This window comes from Phacochoerus africanus, chromosome 4 (assembly GCF_016906955.1).
Source record: "Phacochoerus africanus isolate WHEZ1 chromosome 4, ROS_Pafr_v1, whole genome shotgun sequence".
Taxonomy (NCBI): Eukaryota; Metazoa; Chordata; class Mammalia; order Artiodactyla; family Suidae; genus Phacochoerus; species Phacochoerus africanus.
Genome location: NC_062547.1, coordinates 48,567,876 through 48,589,269, shown reverse-complemented (window position 1 = coordinate 48,589,269; position 21,394 = coordinate 48,567,876). Strand labels below are relative to the sequence as shown.

Below are 21,394 nucleotides of genomic sequence, written 5' to 3'. Positions count from 1 at the left end.
GGGCTGGTTTTGACCTAACAAAATGACAGTTTCACATGGTGAACCTAATATGATACTGTTCATTAATTCTACGAAAGGTTTGAAAGACAAGGTTCTCAGAACCTAGAAGGGAGAAGCCTGGGAAAGATTCACAGAGGAGATAGTATGGGAGCCAAGTGTTGAAGATTATATGGAGGGATTATATGGAAAGACGTGTATGGAAAGAGCATTTTAGAAAGGCCCTGGCAGGAGTTCCTTGGTGGCACAGGATTAAGGATCCAGCATTCTCATTGCTGTGGCTCAGCCTGCTGCTATGGTGCAATGCCTGGCCCAGGAACTTCCACATACTGCAGGCGCAGCCAAAAAGAAAGAAAGAAAGAATGCTCTGGTGTGTACAAAGGAAGCCAGCAGTCAGGACTTGCATGAACAGAAAGACAATTCTGGTGCACCTTGATTTGGAGATAAAGGTATTTATGGGCATGCAGAGAATCAGGGTGAAAGTTGGCCCGCTCTTTTTGAGTTCAAGGAATTCATTCTACCTCTTATAAAGGGCCACTGAAGGATCTGCTCTGAGTTCTAGAAGGATGCCACAGGTGGTCGTGTGGAGGTGGGAGAGTTAATGGGTCTTGAACATTGGTTGAGTAGACAATGAAGTGCAACCCTGAGCAATTACTAAGCTTGGGTTCTGGAGCACTTTTCATGGTTTTCACTTGTCTTCCTATTACCTATGATGCCAAGAACACTGTCAGGCTGGGGTGGGAGAGCGTCAGTCTCTGGAGAAGTCTGGCCCCTGGAATGGATGAGCCTAAGAACAGACACCAACCCCACTTGTTTAGCTGCAGCTCACGAGAGTCGTTGGAGCCTCTTCCTGAAAGACCGTGCTCCTCTGAACCGTCTAGTCCATCGGCTCCCACTGGGCTCAGCTCTGCGAGCAGTACTGAGTGTGCCCTATCGGCGCTACCACTCCTTTGTTCTACCCTCTTAGGCTGAAGCACAGCCAGCAACCTGCTGTTGCAATCGTGGGAAATTGGGGGCCCACCCCCACTGACCACAGCGGCGGGGAGGAGAATGCAGGCAGGGTCTGCAAGAAAGAAGGAAGGAATATTAGCAGCCTCACCCCCTCCAAGGTCCCCAGTGTGGGGGTGAAACCTCCCTGGAAGAGCAGCAGGAGGTGACGTGGAGAGACACAGACACTTCCCATTCATCAACTCTACTGAACCTAGCATGGCTGAGAAGCCCGGCATCTTATTCCAGATCAGCTTTTTGTCAGCTGACTGAACTTAGGTCTCCGGCCCTTCCTGGGCGTCCATTTTCTCATCAACAAGAGAGTGACAGGAGTTCCCGTTGTGGCTCAGTGGTTAAAGAACCGGACTAGCATCCATGAGGATGCAGGTTCGATCCCTGGCCTCACTCAGTGGGTCAAGGATCCGGCGTTGCCATAAGCTGTGGTGTAGGTTGCAGACTGTGGCTCTGGCGTAGGCTGACAGCCACAGCTCCGATTGGACCCCTAGTCTGGGAACCTCCATATGCCACAGGTGTGGCCCTGAAAAAGACAGAAAGACCAAAAAAACAAAAAAAAAACCCCCAAAAAACAAGGGAGTGATTCCTGGCTCACGTGACAGTGAGCTCTATGGGTGCAGACTGGCATATTTGTCGTCAGCATTACCGAGGCTTCTGAGTAGCCTTTGTGCCCAGCTTGGGAGAGGAGCCTACCCTGGGGGGTACTTCCTGCTGTGGGAAAAGGTCACTGGCACCCTTGACAGGATGGTGAGAGGGACGGGGGCACTTGGGCCCAGGCAGGCAGCGGCTGGTGTTCCTGGCTGTGCAGCCAGGCCCACGCCTTGCTTCTCTCTGGCTCAGCCCCTTTCTGGCCAGCCCTGGGCACGCCCTCTCCTGTCCCTGCTTTCCTTTGGCCCTTAGGAAGGCCTGGCTTGGCCTCTGCCCTCTCAGAGTTAACAACAGTGCCAGGTCAACAAAAGCCCTCATGCTATGCAAGTTCCCTGACGTGGTTTTTAAGAAGTATTAGTTCTCTAGTGATGGCAGGGGGCAGCCTGTGCAGGTACACATGGGGCTGCTGGGATCTGGCAGAGACACTTCTTATCATGAGAATATGATCCCACCACATCATCACCCCACTCTACTGAGGCCCTTGGCTGCTTCTCCACTGGGCTCTTCAAGCAGCTCTAAATGCACGTCAGTCATTAAGCCAACAAGTGAGCATTCATGCATCCAGCAAGTATTTATCAAATGACCACTGGTGTCAGGCACTTCATTCTTGGGATCTGAACCAATGATCAGGAATGACCTTCCCGCTCTGATGAGTGAGGTTTGCATCCCGGTAGGGGGAAATAAACAATCAATAATAATATGACCTGTAAGTAAATTATATAATCTATCAGAGGATGATTTGTCCCACAGAAACATTAGAGTGGGTAGCAGGGACCTGGCATGCTGGGGAAGGGTAGCAATTTTAAATGCGGGAGCAGGAGGGCTCTTTCTGGGAAAGAGAACCGAGCAGGAGAAGAGCCACTGAGAGGTAAACAGAGGTACAGCGGGGAGACCAGTCCCCAGGCCTCCTGACTCCACCCCATGTTTTCTCCTCTGTCCCTTGGAGGCCAAGTGCGAATGGAGGCCTTGGGGTTGGGGGAGGAGCCCAGAAGTGATGTGTGTGTAGAGCCTGAAGCCCAGGCTCAAGGGTGGCTGCAGATGGGGTGAGTGGGCTTCAGGATGGCCAATCCCAGGTTCCTCCGGCCCCCACCTCTCCCGCTTTGTTCTTTGTTTCTCCCAGGTCGGGGTAGAACAATCGCCTCCTGTATTTTCTCATCCCATCTCCCAAGCCAGCCTTGGCCATCAGATGATGGTGTAATTGGGCTATTTTAACAGCCTCCGACTTACTCATTACAGGCCAATGAGCCTTTCCTTGTGTGGCTGGGAATGATTGGGGAGCTCTCAGAAAAGGACACCCTGGAACACTTACCCTGTCTGCGCCTTCGTTTCTCCATTTGTAAAAAAGACCCAGTTTAGACTTGACACCCCAGACCCCTCCAGATCTCACCGTGAAGCCCTTGTAGGCAGTTCAGCTCAGAGTGGTGAATTTGCAGCTTCTAGCAGTCCTAGAAAGGATATTGCCAGCTGCACTGCCCCCCTGCCCCCAGCCACAAGGTCTCCCCCTCTCGCAGACCCCACCCCACCATTGACTCAACACTGGGCTTTACACATGCAGAATCTGGCAGAGGAATGGCCTCCTCTGAAGAGAGCATCAGCTGCCCCTTAAAGTACATGACAACCTGGTGACAAACGATGTCATTCAGTTCTGGTGGTACTCAGAGAGTCTCTCCCCTGGAGAGAGCCTGGGGCCTGAATGCTTCTTCCCAGCAGATTATGGGCTGCTCTGATTGCCCAGTGACTCAAGTTTGCCTCAATTCAGGGGAGCCAGAGGAAGGAAGATGCACTTGGAATTGATGCTTAGTTCTTGGCTACCTCCTGGCAGGCAGTGTTTTTCTGTTCCTGCCCTAGAGCCCTACACCTTAATTCTGAGGATCGAGGGATAATCACCTCCTCTGAAGAACAGACTTAGTCCAACTTGTCACAAGGAGCATGTGTTACTCAATAGAGTGTCAGCAATTCCATGAGATGTAGCCAGGGCTCTCTCTGCCTTCAGACAATACTTGCCTGCCTGCTCAGATGGACATTTCCCTTTATAATTCAGAGACATGCAGATGGGGTTTTGGCCTGAACAGTCACAGGGAATCTTGGAGTCCTCTCATGTAGGGCTCAGATTCTTACTGGAGTCTTTTAAGACTCTGGACGATGGACTCCTGCCCAGTTTGATCCTTCTTCCTCAAATCAGCCCTCAAATCAGCCCTCCTATAGCGCTGTCAGCCCCTGTCAACCCTGGGTTAACCTCTTTCTTCAAGGGGGAGGCCCTGCCAATTTAGCCTCTAGCATGACTGCTAGCCATTTGCCAAGGCTCTGAGCTCTTGCAAGATCAAGATGGCAGCCGAGTGTTTGCACAGCTGAGCCAGAAGGATGGCCTCACTGGGCTGGGGATGGGGACTGGTTTAGTTCTCCTGGGTCAGAAGAGCAGTGTACATTGCAAAACGAGCTTTCTGTACCCCTGGAGGTGTTTGTTTTAAAACTGGATTTGCAGGGTTTAGCTTAGAGATTTGCGTACTTAAGAGAAGCTGGGTGAGTCTTGGCTGGGCAGTCTGCCTGTGTTTCATTTGTTACAAGGATAGACGTCAAGGCCTGCTCCAACCTCATTGTTCTCTCTGTTCTGGGGATGGAGCCAGGCAGCCCTTTGGAGGTGTCCTGGGCGCATCTCACCCTGGGAGATTTTAATTTGCAGAGTGTCGGTGTGTCTCCGGGAAGCAGGGTGCTATAGTGAGAAGGAGTGAGCTTGGAGTCACATTTGGGTTCAGAGCACCAATTACTCACTGTGATCTTGCATGAGTTAGTGGCCTTCTCAGCACCTTAATTTCCTAACCTACAGAATGGAGGTGGCAGTGCCTGTGGGTGACTGGAATAATGCAGAGGCCTAGGATATGTCGAATGCCTCAAGTACCTAGCAAATGCACCCTTTCCGCCATGGAGGAGAATTCTAGAAGAAAGCTCACTTACCTAAAGTGCGTGTGGATTCCTCTCTTTCTAAAGGCAAAGAAATCACCTTCAGGTTTCTGTTTCCATCCCAGTCACTTAGAAACAGTGTAGCCTCAGGTGACCTGGAGCCTTCCTGGACCTCGGCTGCCCACTCCGCTAAGGGGTTTATCAGACCCACCTCGTGAGGCCGTGAAGGCTCAATGAGCTCAGGGCCTGGCACCAGGGGACATAGGCACAGACATGGGAGGTCATGCATCTAAGACCTGCCTGCATCTCAGCTCTGAGGGTGTCATTCCCAGAGCCCCTCAAACCAGGCAGTGTCTATCCTTGCCCTGAGCATATGATGGCTGAGGATTCAGGGCCACCAGCCTCCCCTCTGCTGTTTCTCATCTAGGATGCTTCAGTGAGGGTTATCTTTGCTCAAGTGGGCCCAGAAGAAGACCTCCCGTGGCCCTATCTGTCAAAACCTTCTCTTCTCTGGAGCCCTCAGCTCCGAGGCTCGGGATGCTCTGCTCCCAGCCCTGCCTGACCTGTGGGGACCTTCCTGATACTCACAGCAGGCCAGGTGGCCACAGGTGGCCCAGCCCAGATACGTGGTATTCTTGGCTGAGTGCCAGGCCCGAGGGAGGATGTTACCACCATTTGGACATGAACAGGCCCAAGAGCCTGTCTCTTCCTTCATTCAGAGCATCTTCTCTGTGCCAGGAGTGTGGAGATGAGCAAGACGGGGTCATGACATCAGGGGGTGCAGACCAGAGCAGAGGTTACCCATCTCGCAGCTCAGAGCAAGCAGGGAGCAACACTCCAATATCCAGGCAGGGATCGTGCTGGAGGATGGCGCTTGTGACGACAGTTAATGTCACCATGTTTGAATCTGGGTTGACTTGGGGGAGAAAAGCCAGTGCGTTCATTGGCATGGGCCATGTTATTCTACTCAAACAGAGGGAGAAACCCAGGCAGGTGCAAGTTTCCCTGAGTGAACTCGGCCCAGGAGGGGCGAAAAGAGGTTTCAGCACATGGAAATACAAAGCTGCACCAGTGGCAGTGCTTTGAACTCTCTATCATCTGCAAGGCACCTTTTTTTTTTTTTGTCTTTTTAGGGCCACACTTGCAGCATATGGAGTTTCCCAGGCTAGGGGTCTAATTGGAGCTGTAGCCACCAGCCTACGCCACAGCCACAGCAATGCCAGATCTGAGACATGTCTATGACCAGATCCTTAACCCACTGAGCAAGGCCAGGGATTGAACCCACAAACTTGGATTCATTTCCGCTGCACCATGTGAGATGCAGCCCAGATTCTCTGATAACTTTTTTATAGCCCTTCGAGTTTGGTCGTGGCCCTTCCCATTTTACAGATGAGGAAGCTGAGGCTCACAGAAGGGAAGTGCTGTCTGTGAGGTTAATCTAATGTAATGTTGGATGAGCATCCTCCTGAAATGTCCAACCATCCCAGCTTGTTCTAATTAATCTGCTGAAAATAACTAGGATTGGAAAGGGGGAAAGGTAGGTAGAAATATCCCAGTTCTTCAAAAATTGTATGAATATTGAGAGATATATAAAGGGTTGCAAAACAGTCCCTTGGCCCTCCAAAATTACCAGTTCTCAAAAAACTAGTGCCTGGACCTCATCGCTTTCTGGCCAAATCATCAGGTGGCCCACCTTTGCCTTTGGACACTTTATTCGCAGCCTCATTGTAAGCTCTCCTCTTGACCAGTTCCCCAGGAGCATATGTGCTTTGGTCCCTTCCATGCAGAAATCTTTTTTTTTTTTTTGTCTTTTTGCCTTTTCTAGGACCGCTCCTGAGACATATGGAGGTTCCAGGCTAGGGTCTAATCAGAGCTGTAGCCTCCGGCCTACACCAGAGCCACAGCAATGCGGGATCCGAGCCACGTCTGCCACCTACACCACAGCTCATAGCAACGCTGGATCCCTAACCCACTGAGCAAGGGCAGGGATCGAACCCGCAACCTCATGCTTCCTAGTCGGATTCGTTAACCACTGCGCCGCGAAAGGAATTCCCCGTGCAGAGATCTTGTTGAGAACCTCTGACTCTTAACTCCGAGGTCAAACCAGGATGAGTCGTCTGAAGGTTTTTCTGTGAGTGAACTCTCTTCTTTCTCAAGATGCCCAAGGACCATTGATTCCCTGGTTGACCAGAGCAGTGCTCCTCAAAGTGTGGTCCATGGGCAGGACCTGGTCTGTGGCCCACAGAACACAGCAAATGAGAGTAAGTTTTAGACACTTGCAGAGCAGTTTGACACATCCAAGGGCATGATCATATTTCTAGTCATGCGTTTTCACTGTATCTGAAAGTATGGCGCCACAGTGGAGTCAAGATTTAAAAGGAAGAAGAAAACCCTGGTCGTTCACCACCGATCGTTTAAAGAGCAATGAGTTAGCAAGAGTCCAGCTAGTCATGTCCTTACCGTCTTGGAACCAATGAGGCATCCTGCTGTCAGGAAACAGGAGATAGCCTGAGACCCCAGGGCCATACTCGCCTTCACACCGGCCTTTAAGATGGGCCTGAAAGTCCCCGCACCCTTGAGACAGGTTCTTCATCACATGGTCCCCCTGTGACCTTTCAGGAAGTCCCGATCTACCTCTTGGTCTCAGTGACTCTGGCATGGTTTCCATCAGCTTGGGAAGAGCACACAGGTGCACCAATGCTGTTTTCCCTAAGGATGCTTTCATCCTCATTCTTTTTTTTTTTTTTTTCTGGTTTTTTTCAGGCTGCACCCTCAGCATATTGAAGTTCCCAGGCTAGAGGTTGAATCGGAGCTTCAGCTGCTGGCCTACGTCACAGCCACAGCAACTCAGGATCCAAGATGCATCTGCGACCTATACCACAGCTCCCAGCAACGCCAGATCCTTAACCCACTGAGCGAGACCAGGCATCGAACCTGTGTCCTCTTGGATCCTAGTCAGATTCATTTCTGCTGCACCACAACGGGAATGCCCCATCGTTATTCTTAAGAAAGCTGCTGCCACCTGTGGCATGTGGATGCCACTGGGAGAAAGGTGCCTTCTATGGATAAGGGCCCATAATGGAAGGAAGCACCAGGCGTGGTCTTCATCCTGGGTCCCCTGGCCGGGCCCTGTGCTGATAGAACAACTGAACAGGCCCGGTTCTGCACAGACATGTTGTGGCAGCACCCCCAGCAACCTCACGGCCTGCTGCTCGCTTCTGTAATTGCCCGCTCAGTCAGCATTGCACAGAAGCTCAGCGGCACAAAGTGCTTATTAGCTAAGTGGTTAATAAGGTCTCATTAGGGACTTGTATTTTAAAACCCCAGCAAGTACAGTTTCCATCCCCGTTCACTCGGGGGAGGTAATAATTGCGTGTGGGTATGTGGCATTGCATGCTGCCTTCCTGGGAGAGCTCCTCAGAGCCGGTTCACACATGGGGCCGGTGGAGACGGCCACACGAGGCGGGTGTGGCCAGGGAGGTAAAGCGGACCTCTCTTTATTTGGATGCAACCCCAGGAAAGGGGGAATGCACCTATCTGAGGGACCTCTTGGTGGGAGGGGCAGGCAGCAAGGGATGGAACATCAGGCAAAGAATGGCTTATTGTCCTGAGCCAGGACATCTGAACTCTCTTAGAAGCAGGAGCCAAGTTTTATGGCAATGGTAAAATCCTGAAAATGGCAGAGTATGTGTTAGAAGTAGAATCCTAAACTCTGCCAGGCGGGGCCAGCTTTGAGGGGGTAACTGGCCTGGCAGCTGCTGCTCTTGAGAAGGGGCAGGCTTTGTCAAGTTGAGGGGGTCCCATCTGCCTGAGTCAGATCAGACACCCCAGCAGGCCCCTGGCCACATTCCCCACAATCCTCCAGGGCCCCACACAGTGGTCTGGGGCAGCTGGTCCAAACTGACTGGGGGTATTAGTGCTTCTCTAATGAGAAAGGGAGCAGCATCTCCTAGGTCTTGTCTCTCTGCCCCAGCCCGCTTGGCCTCCCTCCTCTCTTCATTCTCTTTTGGTGCCTGTGGTTTTGCTGGAATCCAGTGAGTTGGGTTCAGGTTCTGAGGGTGGACCCTGCTCCCAGAGGGTCAGGGAGCTGTGGGCCCCTGCTGCCATTTGCCTTGGTGTCCCCTGAACTTCCTGCTCTGCATTTGAGGCGTTCACAGCGGATTCAAGGTGGCCTTCCAAGAGGGGTCTTGGGTTTAGATTGAGATCTTCCTTCATACACAAGTCACTGGTACTTGCCATCAAGGTGGCTGACAACCTGTGTCTGAGGACCTTCAGCCTAAATCGCTGCTCTCTGTGGCCACATCTCCCAGAAGCTGGATTCAGAAGCTGGGGGTATCTGGAGCCTCCTGCCCGCCCCCCAGGGCCTCAGATAAGGAACATTGCTTATAGATAGGATCTCATACTACACATGTCTGCCTCCCTGCAGAGGAGACTGCATTATTCCCAGACTGGTGGGGAGAGGGGAGCAAGGTGGGCTTGGCTGGGGTGGGGGGATGTGTGATTGCACTGTGTCTGCTTGGGCTGTCAGCTCCCACCCTTCCCCTGTTCCAGGCATTGATGAGTGGGCGTGGACCATCCTGTTCTCAGGAGGGCAGGCACCCACAATCCATCAGGCTGTGATCCTGGGGGCCAACGTGGAGCTGACTAGCCTGGCCCAAGCTCTGGGCCTGATGCTCCCTGTCCTCCTCCCTACACCTGCCCAGTGGGGACAGTCACTGTTCCTGTGGGCGAGGCAGTCTGGGGGACCCAGTTAGGTATAGCCATCGCTCCCTAGGGACACGGGAACTGCAAGGCAGGCTGGGGCTGCCAAATGCAGAGGGAGAAGGGAGGGAGGGGTCAAGTTCACCTTGGCCCAGCCCTGCTAACTGCCAGGCACTCACACACCATTCTTGCCGCAGCTCCATGAGGCAGGCACCATTTATCCCCACTTCACTATATGAGGACACTGAGCTCAGAAGTTGAGAGCTCTGCACCTGATCTCTGAACCAGTTAGCGGTGGAGGAGGGTACTAGCCTTCCAGGTCTGGGTAGGAGGACCAGTACTCACTAAGCATCAGCTCCCAGCCCTCCAAAGAGGAGATGCCTGGGGAGGACGGCTGCAGTGCACCTGTCAGTGGAGGCTGGGTTCCTTAGTGTGAAGGTCCCCAGGCCAGGGCTCAGGAGACTTGAGCAGAGTCCTGGATCTTGCATGTATATATGCTCAGTGGCCTTGGTTAGATCCCTTCCACTGGGCTTTCACACCCCCACGTGTGAGCCAAGAGACTCGAACTCCTGAAGATGGCGTACCCCCAGTGGGTGCAATTCTGAGTCACCCCGATCACCCAGGGCCATAGGCCTCCGTTTCTCTCTTTTCTCCATCTGCAGAGGGCCTGCTGCCCACTCTGGGCTGGTCAGGCCTCTCCCGGGGCATGGGGTGCTGTTTGCATGTAGGTGTGGAGCCCTCTCTCCCATCCTGTCGGTTCGTGTTTTCCTTCTTGGTGCTAACTGGCCTCTACCTTTGTCTCTGTCTCTTCTGTCTCTGCTCTTGGGTAGCTGACGGTAGGGAAAGTGTCCAGCGGAATAGGGGCTGCAGCTGAAGTTCTGGTCAATCTGTACATGAATGATCACAGACCTAAGACCCAGGCCACCTCTCCAGACCTGGTAAGGATATACACTCCTCAGCCTTCACCCACAGACACCAGCTCTGGCCTCCCAGGGAGGGGTGCATGGGACACAGAGAGGCTGGCCTGGTCCCCCTTCTCATAGGATGAGAGGGGCTGAAAATGGGCTGGATCAGAGCAGAGCGGGAGGCTGCATTTCCTGATAGATGAACCTCTCTCGGCCCCCTCATGGGTCATTTCCCAAAGCAGAGCGTCTTCACTGCTGGCTGGGGCTCTGGAGAACTTAGGGAACTTAGGGAAAAGGCCAGGTGAGGCCACCCTTACTTCGATATTTAGCATCCTGTCCGGGTTGGATTGAGAATTAAGTAATGGAGAAGACCCCCCTTTCCTCTGGATTCTCCCCTTCTTCAAATGATGCTGTTCACATCATTTGAAGACACTCCTGGAGTCACTCAGGTGTGCCCCTGCCCTCCCCCCACCTTGTACTTAGGAAGTTGACTGGCAGCCTGGACACAACCTGCCCCTTTTCTGCAGTTCTCTTGAACAGTTTTGGTGCCAGAGCTTTACCTACCTGACCTAAGTCACTGCAGGGGGACAAGGAGGTGTCAAACATTCTTTCAGTGACCTCACTCTGGACCCAGGCAACCTTTAACCCCTGGGTCAGATCCCTGGGGACAGGCGTGTTTGTGCGGGGTGCCCGCTCCCTCACACGCTGAAACCAGAGCAGCCAGCCTGCCTGGGAGTCAAACGAGCAGCCCGTGAGGACCTCATGACTCAGGTCGGCATTTCTGAAAGCCGTGCCTCGCATTCGAAGATGTGGTGCACTCTCTAACTTATATCTTGCCTCCCGATGCCCTGTGTCCCCCAGGAGTCTATACGGAAGGTGTTTCCCCTGAACCTGGGTGGCAGCGACACCTGTTACTTCTGTAAGAAGCGTGTGTACGTGATGGAGCGGCTGAGCGCAGAGGGCCACTTCTTCCACCGAGAGTGTTTCCGCTGCAGCGTCTGTGGCACCACCTTGCGCCTGGCTGCCTATGCCTTCGATGGCGACGAAGGTAACCCCCAGGGGCCAGGGTAGCCCTTGTCTCTGGCCTGGGCTCTTGTGTCCCTCTGGAGGCTCTGGGACACTCAGCCCTTCCCGAGGAGTAATGGTGTTCAGGGAGCAGGAATCTCCTGCTAAAGAAAGGCTGCCTGTGTCAGCATGGGGGGTGCACTAGCACTGGGGGGCTTTCTGAGTGCTTTCTTACACAGTCTCACACCTTCAGTTGCCCCTGCATGATTGAGAAAATCAAACCTGATAGCCTGTATCACGTGCTCAGCACCACACTTGACATGTAATAGGGGTTCAGTAAAAGATGGCATATTCGTGGGGTTTTTTTTTTTTTTTTTGGTCTTTTTGTCATTTCTTGGGCCACTCCCGTGGCATATGGAGGTTCCCAGGCTAGGGGTCGAATCGGAGCTGTAGCCTCCAGCCTACACCAGAGCCACAGCAATGTGGGATCTGAGCCGCGTCTGCAACCTGCACCACAGCTCACGGCAACGCCGGATCCTTAACCCACTGAGCAAGGCCAGGGATCAAACCTGCAACCTCATGGTTCCTAGTCGGATTCATTAACCATTGAGCCACGATGGGAACTCCCATATTCGTGTTTTTATGTATGATGTACGTTTTGTAAAAAATGACTATAGCTGTAATATAACCGCCCTCTGATAAGTGGCCTACCGGAGTCATCCGGGAATTGCACTCATCGGTACGGGTGATGGTTTTCTAATGTTCCACACTTGATACCTACATTGTCATATGATGGCAGCACTTGTGATTCTTTACCCTCCAAGGAACTGCCTAGGTTCCAATCCAGACTATGCCACTTTGTAGCCATAGAACCTTAGGCCTGTTACCTGACCTCTTAGACCCTCGGTTTCCTCATCTGTAAAATGAGAATAATGGTACTTGGCTCATAAGGTCCTTGTGAGGGTTGCTGAGTGAATTGCGGGAAGCCTTTAGGATAGTGCCTGGTATGCTGGGTGCCACACAAGATTCTTCCTAATGTCGCCATGACTCCCATCACTATTGTCACTGTTGTAACAGTGCATAGAGAAGTCTTTTTTGGAAGGCTATAGTGGTCCTGGGCAGAGTCCCATGGCCCAGTGGGTGCCTCCCCTGGGTCTTCCTCCCCATCATGGCCACCATCTGTTCTGTGCCTTTCCCACCCCCAGGGGTCCCTGAACAAAAGGGAACTAGAAACGGAGTTGCTATTCAACGTTGTCCATTTTGCTGCCTGACAACTGGCCTTGGGAAAAGACTTGGCCTGGGTTTGGTTTGCGGATTATCTGAGGGTTTCAGCCCCATCCCTGGGAGTCCCCGGCAGCTGCCACCTGCCTCTGAGGCAGCAAAGGTCCCTCCCACCTCCTCTAATGCCACTTCTTTATGGCAGGTGGCAGAAAACATTTCCCAGGTTGGCACCTTCCTGGGCTTGTTTCATTTGTGGCCTTTTCTGACCTAGATGGTGGCAGGCCCTTGGCATATGTCCTGCAATGGCTCCGGTTTACAGGAAAAAAACCTGTGTGTGTCTATGTTTCTTCTGATAGGCAAGTTTTTCTGCAAGCCTCATTTCATCCACTGTAAAACCAACAGTCAGCAACGGAAGCGACGGGCAGAGTTGAAGCAACAAAAAGAGGTATGTTTTATCTTGAAAGTGGCGGTGAAACAGAGGAGGCCCCTGATAGGAAAAGGTTTTCAAGGGTTCCTGCGAGTTGGGCCAACGTTGCTGGCTTTGGAGGGATTGAGACTCAGGTGAAAGAAGGTTCCACTCCCTGGCCTGGAGGGTCCCTCTGCCTCAGTCTGTTCAGCTGGCCTCTGGGATGTTGGCTCCCAGGGCAGAGGCTGCTGTTTCTCATGAGAAGCCCATGTGCTGAGGATGAGGCTCTGTGTGTACCAGCCTCTGTGCCTGGTATAGGACCAGCCCTCTCTGGTGTCCAAGTCCTTTCTCCAGCCTCTTGGAGGTCCGCAAAGGGACTGGCCAGCTGAATGTATGGGTGGCTGGTGAGAGTGCCCCGCTCTGGCAGCTCTTAGCCAAAACCTTCTCTATGGCTTGATTACCCACCCACCACCAGCAAGACCCACAGCTTCCGCTTTTTTCTCCTTACACAAGTAATACAGGCTCAATGTAGAAAAATTGGTACATAAATGAAAGTAAAGAAGGAGCATTCAATCACCCATTTATCACTCTATCCTGAGAAAATCGTCATTAACATTTTGCAGCATTTCCTTACAGACTTTTTCCTATGTGAATACAGCCGACCCTTGAGGAGCGTAGGGGTTCGGGGCTCTGACTTTCCACACATCCATGTGTTAACGACAGCCAGCCCTCTGTACGGGTGGTTCCTCCATATCCATAGAGTCAACCAACTGTGAATCAAAAAAATTTTTGAAAAAAAAAAAAAATCTACCTATAAGGGGACCCATGCAGTTCAAACCCGAATTGTTCAAGGGTCAACTGTGCATTTTATCCCAGTTGGAATCCTATCTCTACAGTTTCATAGCCTTCTTTTTTTCACTACCAGTGTCTTTCAGATCGGTTCCCATGACGTTAAAAATTCTCTGGGAGCCTAATTTTTTTTTTTTTCGTATTTTTATTTTTGTATTTTTTCCATTATAGCTGATTTCCATCATTCTGTCAATTTTCAACTGCACAGTGAGGTGACTCAGTCACACATACATGTCTCTGTTCTTTTTTCTCATATTGTCATGCATTTGAGTTCTATACTGTTGGTCATTGATATTGTTGATTTTTTTTTTTTTTTATTTCTAGAGCTGTGGCAGTAAGTTTTACCCATTTTATTTATTTATTTATTTATTTATTTATTTATTTATTTATTTATTTACTGTCATTTTGTCTTTCCTAGGGCCACACCCGCAGCATAAGGAGATTCCCAGGCTAGGGGTCTAATTGGATCTCCACTCGGGATCCAAGCTGCATTTGAGACCTACTCCACAGCTCATGGCAACGCCAGATCCTTCACCCACTGAGCGAGACCAGGGATCAAACCCGCAAGCTCATGGTTCCTAGTCAGATTTGTTAACCACTGTGCCATGACGGGAACTCCTTGTTGAATATTTGTATGTCATGGATATTTTTACAGGGCATGTCTCTGTAAATTCTTTTAGAGCCTAATTTTTGATGCCTGTAAAAGACGGTCAATAATTTGGGTTGTATGGTGTTGGCCATTTATGCCATTTAACATTTGTATGTTATGGCTATTTTTACAGCCAAAGTCTTTGTACCCCCATCTTTATCCACATTTCAGATTGTTTCCTTGGTATCAAGCATGAGCAATGGGATCGCAGAGTCAGAGGACATATGTGTCATGAAGGCTCCAAACAAAACTGATCCCTGCGATCAGCGTGCCTTCCAAGGAAATCATGCTCATATTCAGTGCCCCCTTCAGCAGTGGATGGGGAGCTGAAGTTTGGGGGGGCGGGGGGCTGCAAGCTGCAGGGTCTGCCACGTTCTCTTTTTATTGGCGCTCTTCCTCTGCTTCATTGGAGGAGTCCTCTGTGACAGTCACGGACTAAATGTCCTCACTTTTTAAATTTATTTTTAATGATTTTTATGTTTTTCCATTATAGCTGATTTACAGCTCTTCTGTCACTTTTCTACTGTACAGCAAGGTGACTCCGTCCCACGTACACACAGACCCTCTTTGTTCTCATGTTATCATGCTCCATGCTGAGATATCGTACCCAGTGCCCTACAGCGTAAGTGGCCTCACTTTGATCTCTTTCTCAGGAGGAGGGGATGTGGAAAGAGCAAGAAGCCCCTCGGCGAGACCCGCCCCCCGAAAGTTCTTGCGCTGCTGCTGCCATCAGCATGCCGGAAGGCAGCCCCCCAGGTATCCCCAATTCCTTCTTTAGGAAGGCGCTAAGCTGGTCCCTCAGGCTGCCATGGGGCCTGTTTCACCTTCCCCGGAGGCTGCTTAACTGGATTCAGGGACTCCTGCGCGCCGCCAGCCAGCATATCAGGGACAATGCTTACAACTACTGCTACACGTACGAGCTCCTGAGCCTCGGGCTGCCCCTCCTATGGGTGTTCTCCGAGGCCCTGGCTTCCATGTACCGGGAGTCCGAGGAATCCCTCGAGAGCATCCGCGACTGGCTGCTCGGATGCTTCCCGGACAAGCTGCACTGAAACCCAGCCCCAAAGTGCCGTTAACATTTCCCATGTATATGGCAGCGTGGGCAGTCAGCTCGGGCTCTGGCCAGGGAGCCCCGTGCGTGTGAACCCATTAGCTCAAAGCCAAAGAGTTTCCCATCAGCCACCTGCGCCTGGCCTGGTACCGTGACCATCTGCTCCTGGTGCTTGGGCCAGCAGGACATGAAGGATTTATTTTATTTTTTTTTGTAGCTTTGTACTTTTATACCAAAGCGAGCCATGTTTCTAGGTTTACATTTCAATGTTTAACTTTCAAGAAGCCAAGAGAAAGCATTTGTTTTTCTGTGCGTGTCCATTTTTCTAGACACAGGTTTGACCTTTATCACTGGTAGTCCAAACCCTTTCCACGCTGCAGTCAGTTGTAATAGCCGCTGCCACCTGCAATGTGAATGATTTGGGCTTTTATATAAACCAAAGCGACTGTGTCATCTCCTGACCAGTGCCTTTTGATTTATGTGCCCGGATACCACGTGCCAACCAAAGACGGTTTTTTAACCACCTGAAAAGCGCAATAATTTAGAAGAAAAGAACAGAAAGGATAAAAGAGAATTAAAACTTCAGGAGCACATGGCAGCGTATGGTTGCCTATTATCTGTCCTCCCAGAGAGAGGAGCTTTGTTTGGCTCCCTTGTTTCAATGTAAAATAGTAGCTTAAAAGTCCCCCCTCCCCCCATACCAAATCCATTGCCAAATGACGTAAAACCACAGGGTTTCAAGCTGATTGCTACAAATATACATTTTTGCTTCCCCACTAATGAGCACTGCAGCAAAAGCCCATTGGCTCCTGACCACACAGAGTGCCATCAAACTGATGCAATGGTGCAGAGGAGTTATGTCAGCTGGTGGCATTTTAAGCAACACCCCCCACATGAAGTCCCCAGCCCAGGCTACAGTCTGAGCCAAGGCCATTCAGGGTCCGCAGTGGTCAGGCTGACGGAAGAAACCGCCTTCTCACATCATGTCCTTTGGGATGAAGGGCCCTCGTTAGCACCTCAGGGTATCATTTCTGGGATGCGTGGCCTGCCCCGTGAGCATGGCGTGCAGACATCCTGGCTTCTTAGCCACTCGGCTGCCGTGCATATTTGGTCAAGCAGTCAGAAACCATTTATTTCCACACTGTCCTAGCAGAGGAATGTGTCTGACCTCTAGGGGGAAGCTCCCCTGTGTCTTGACTGGCAGGGGAGCCTGGGAGTAGAGGCTGTTACTAACTCATGCAAAAGAAATACACCCTATTAAGGACAAAAACAGGCCTGAGGTCTACCTGCATTCTTTACTCTGGGCCTCTGGAGGAGGCCTCAGCTCTCCCGACTCCACTCTGCCTGGACAGGCAGGGCCACTGGGGCTGGCCAAGCAGTGGAGATAGCTCATAGAGAAAGGCCTTCCTCTGTGTTCAGCTTATCTAGAGTTTGCTGGGCAGAGACCATTCTCTGCCTTGTAACACTTGAAAGATCCTCTAGATGAACTAAGGATGGAGCCTGGTGGGTTAGGAGCCAGAGCTCTGGAGGGCTTTGAAACGCCACGTTCTCTAGGATGGGAAGAGGAGGAGAGGCATTTCTCTAAGCACTTTCCTAAGTCCTCGGGTGAATCAGGGGCTCGGCTGCGGCCAACTCCATGGGAACGGGCGCCTCTGTCCTTGTGGGAGCTGTTCTTAGTCCTATGACTTGCCTTGTGTTTTTCCAGATTTTTGCTGGTATTTTCATGGGGCGCAGGGTTGGGGGGGGGGCATGATGCATTTTATGCGTGGTTCTAGAAAATCACGATGGGAACGCGTGCACAGCTGTGTCCTTGTTATGACCGTCTGTTCTGGGGCAGGATGAAATGCTTTGCGGGAGGCTCCACAAAGCCCGAGTTAGGATCTCTGAGAATGTCCCTTATAGCCACAAGGAGTCTGGTTTGCATTACTCTGGGGAGACAGGGTGTTCCTGTCAAGAAGCCTGAGATGTTTATATGCTCCAAGACTTTGAACCTTCCTGGTGGGGCAGCACCAGAACACAGGGCTGAATCCTGAGGGGGCAGACGTCTTTAAGCCTCCACAACATGTTCAAGAATGAATAGGAGGCAGAAGAGTAAAACCGGGGCAGAGAGGATGGGGGGGGTGCAGGGGGTGGAGAACAGGGGACCCCCTGTTGCTGACCACCGCCAGAAAGGTTCATCTGTCCTAAGAAGCAGCAACTTCCTCGGGGAAGTTTTGCTTTGTTTTTGTTTAACGGTTGCCTGGTTTTCAACTCCCGTGCCTTCTCCTGTTGTCCGTCGTTTTCCTTGCTGCCCTCACTAAATTGTCTTTTCTGTCTCTCTCTTTCCAACCTTACACTGTGGCCGTCAGCTCATTTCAGCCTTCCAGTGCTCCACCCACTTCTTGGCTGACACACTTCTGCTCTGAGGTGACTGGTTTTCTTGCCGATTTTCAGAGAGTGGTACTAACCCTTTGCCCGCTTTCTGCCCCGTCCGGTGCGCCCTGACCACCCCCGCCCCCTCCACCGCCGTGGCCTTGGTTGTGCTAACGTGAGCGTCTTGCCTACTAACGGATTCATTCGGTGGCATGGTTGGTGACCAACGTGGGGTGGTGCTCAACTTGAAAGCCGTTTCTGATGCCGTCCCTCTGAGCCAGCTTGCCTAGTCCACGCCAGAGGCATGCCCGGCCTCCCCTCTGCTTCCCACCACCTGCATGCATGCTTTCCTGGTTGCGTTTATAAAAGGCCATGTACCTACCTGGGAGGGTTATCCTTGAATGCGAAACTGTTCCGCAGAGAAGGCTCTTCACCTTTGAAAAGAACTCTTTCATCTCTGAGCCTCTGAAAAAGCACCTGCACACAAGCATCTCAAATTGGGGCTCATAGAAAGATAATTGATGTTATCAATCAAAAGCACAGGTGAGGAGTTCCCATTGTCACTCAGCAGAAACGAATCTGACTAGTATTCCATGAGGACACAGGTCCGACCCCTGGCCTTTCTCAGTGGGTTAAGGATCTGGCATTGCCATGAGCTGTGGTGTAAGTCAAAGATGCAGCTTGGATCTGGCATTGCTGTGGCTGTGGCATAGGCTGGCAGCTACAGCTCTGATTCAATCCCTAGCCTGGGAAGCTCCATATGCCACAGGTGTGGCCCTAAAAAGACAAAAACAAACAAACAAACAAAAACCCAGCACAGGTGATTCTTTGGAAAAGGATTTTTTAAAAAATACTCCCAGGGCTGCCCCTAAGCTTGACCCATGCTCTCTGTATTTTGAACACAATCACAATTTTCCAGGCAAATCCTTTGTCTACTGCCACCTCCACTTTACCTCCGAGGGTGTTGCGGTAGCTCTTCTGATCTCTCTTGGCTCCTAAAGCCCCAGAGCATGCAGAAGCATCAACTAGAGCAGTCATGGCCACAGGTCAGGGATGCCTTTGAGAGATGGCTCAGTTCAGCCCCACACCTAGAGCAGCCAATTTCAGGGCCCCCACAGTCCCACTCAACATTCTCTCTTCCGCTGACTCTTTACCTGGAGCAGCAGGATGCTCAAAGCACTTTTTTTAAAGATTAAACACCACACCAAGTATGGTGGGGCTGCTGCTGGCAAGACCTCACGGTCTCAGGCTGCAGGTGATGTGTGTGTCCTGCATGCGGCCCCGAGCCACGTTGACCCTCGGCCTGTCTGTCTGCATGGCCCCGCATGTCTTGCTCCCTCGTTGGTGCAGATCTCAGCCAGGACGAAGTCATCGCTCTTATCTCATCTTCTCTTGCAGAGTCTTCCCCCCTTTATAGAATGTCAACCAAAGAGCACCCTCCTCCCCCCAGCCTCCTCCTTAGCTAGCCTCCCCATCTCATCACCCCGCATGTGACCTTCCTGACATGGCCCCACACAGAACCCTGTATTTTGCACACAGCCAACGATGTTTAGCTTTATTTATGGTATTTGGATGCTGTAAATGAAAATAAATATGGTTCTTTATAAAGCTCATTGTTTCCTCTCTTCTTTGCCATGGAAGCTGCTCAAAGCCTCAAAGCCAGGGGTTGGTTTCAGAGGTCAGCCTTCCCTCACCTGGCAGGCCTTGCACTTGCGGTGACGTGGGTCTCTCTGGGGCTGCGCTGGGTACTCTGAGAAGAAATATTACCTGGGGGTAATATTTGCAAAGGAGCACCGATGCTCCAGGGCCAGGCTTTGGGGGTTCTTCCTTGAAAACTCATGGTACTTTTCTATCCGACGTGCTGGGCAGAGCTGGCTGAGGGGCACTGTCACCTCAGCTGTCAGGAACAGACCATCTCCACAGAGGCTTGCACCCACTGGCTGCACACAGCCAAGCCGTAGACCTGCAGGAGAGCTTTACTTAGAGACCTTACGCTAACTTAGGTTCCTGTGTGACAGAGGTTGTTCTTTGAAAGTTTTATGCTGGTCTGGCTGAGTGATGGGTGAAAGGTAAGGAGGGAGGAAGGGATCTCGGATTCAGGATGGCAGTGAACATGGCAGGTGTGCTCACCCAGAAGGAGAGCTATTTGTGATGCCAAAAGACCCACCTTGCCCCCAGAGGCTCAGGTCACTCAGGGCTAAGGCTACGAGGCTCTGCTCACGGGGCCCCTCTGAGGCCTGCACCAATGGCAAGCTCTGGCCCAATTCCACTTGTCTTTAAGGACAGAATTTGGAGTCTCACCCAACTAGTCTGGACACTGTCATAGAAACCTGGACCTCTACCTCCCTAGGGTGGGAGGCCTCCCATTGCGAGGCTAGATGTGGTTCAGCATCTGATGCTGATGTGAAAACTTCATGAGGCCCTTGCACCTCTAAAGGGGTACTTCTGAGCCCCTGAGCCCAGCTGCTGGTGCCTGGAGCTGCCTTCAGAGCTGCCTGGGGTCTTGACCGAGGGTGTGTATGCTTACCCAGGTGGGATACGCTTTTCCTTCCCTGAAAGAAAGGGTGTTAGGGACTGAAGTCCGGAGCTGGGTTGGGCAAGTGACTCCTTCCTTTATTCATTCATCTGTTCCAGTATTTGTGGAAAGCCTATAGTGCCCTATGCATATTCTAGGTCCTAGAGATGCAGCCGTGAACCACACTAAGTCCCTGCCTGTCCCTGCATCTTGGACTGTATGTATCTCGGTGTTGCTGTATTAGACTTGATTTGTTTTGCTTAGTCGTGTGTGCAGTTATTGTTGATCTGTGCACACACACACATCTGTTTACTCAGCTGATATTTACTGAGCACCTACTGCGTGCTGAGAATATCGCAGGGAATGAATGAAAGCGCCAAAGTCTTCACTCGCCTGGAGCTTACAGTTTGGTTTTGATTTTTGATTTGAAGTTGGGTTAAAGCAACATTTTCCCAAAGCATGGCAATGGAACACTAGCTCCCAATGGTGCTTTGTGAAGAAAGGGTTCCATTGTCCCAAAGTTTGAGAAATGTTTTGTACTAAGCATGCTGGTTCTCCCAAACCTTGGTGCTCCACCAGATTTACTAGCAGGTTCATGTCTCTAAGGAGTCCTTCAGTAAAGAAGCTGAATTCACTTTGTTCAACTGGGCTTGCCCATAACTTCTTTGAAGTGAGTTTTTTGCTTGTTTGGAGGAGTTTTTTGTTTTGTGTAATATATTCTACATTCATGTTTGGTAAAATATTCTTTAATCCAGAAACACTGGATAAAATATTTAGGTAAATCATAGAATTAAGTACTAAATAGAATTCAATATTGAATAGATAATAGAGTGGTAACTTTTTAAACTTTAAAACCTCCAATAGGGAGTTCCCACTGTGGTTCAGCAGGTGAAGAACCCGACTAGCATCCCTGAGGATGTGGGTTCAATCCCTGGCCTCACTCAGGGTTGGGGATGCTGTGGTGCAGGTTGCAGATGTGGCTCGGATTCTGCGTTGCTGTGGCTGTGGGTGTAGTGTGGCAGCTGCAGGCTGCAGCTTCAGTTCAGCCCTTAGCCTAGGCACTTACATATGCCACAGGTGCAGCCCTAAAAAAAGACAAAAACAAAAACAAAACAAAAAAACCTCTGATAGAAAAAATGACTTGGGAAAAACATGACACAGATATTAGATACATTTTTTTTTTTTTGGTCTTCTT

General features: G+C 51.1%; 1 protein-coding gene across 3 annotated transcripts in view; it reads left to right on the top strand.

Annotated features, from left to right (window-relative positions):
• The window catches only part of MICAL2 (microtubule associated monooxygenase, calponin and LIM domain containing 2), a 255,526-nt gene that overhangs the window by 149,869 nt on the left and 84,263 nt on the right, over positions 1-21,394 (top strand). The window contains exons 22-27 of one of the 3 annotated variants that reach the window (XM_047776273.1): positions 10,077-10,184; positions 11,013-11,199; positions 12,734-12,822; positions 14,935-15,037; positions 17,681-17,738; positions 19,083-19,292. In XM_047776273.1, the coding sequence (XP_047632229.1) occupies positions 10,077-10,184; positions 11,013-11,199; positions 12,734-12,822; positions 14,935-15,037; positions 17,681-17,721 (528 nt within the window). In that variant the 3' untranslated portion in view covers positions 17,722-17,738; positions 19,083-19,292. Of the gene's footprint in view, positions 1-10,076; positions 10,185-11,012; positions 11,200-12,733; positions 12,823-14,934; positions 15,038-17,680; positions 17,739-19,082; positions 19,293-21,394 lie in introns of those variants that run through there. The other 2 variants (XM_047776271.1, XM_047776272.1) reach the window with 2 other exon arrangements.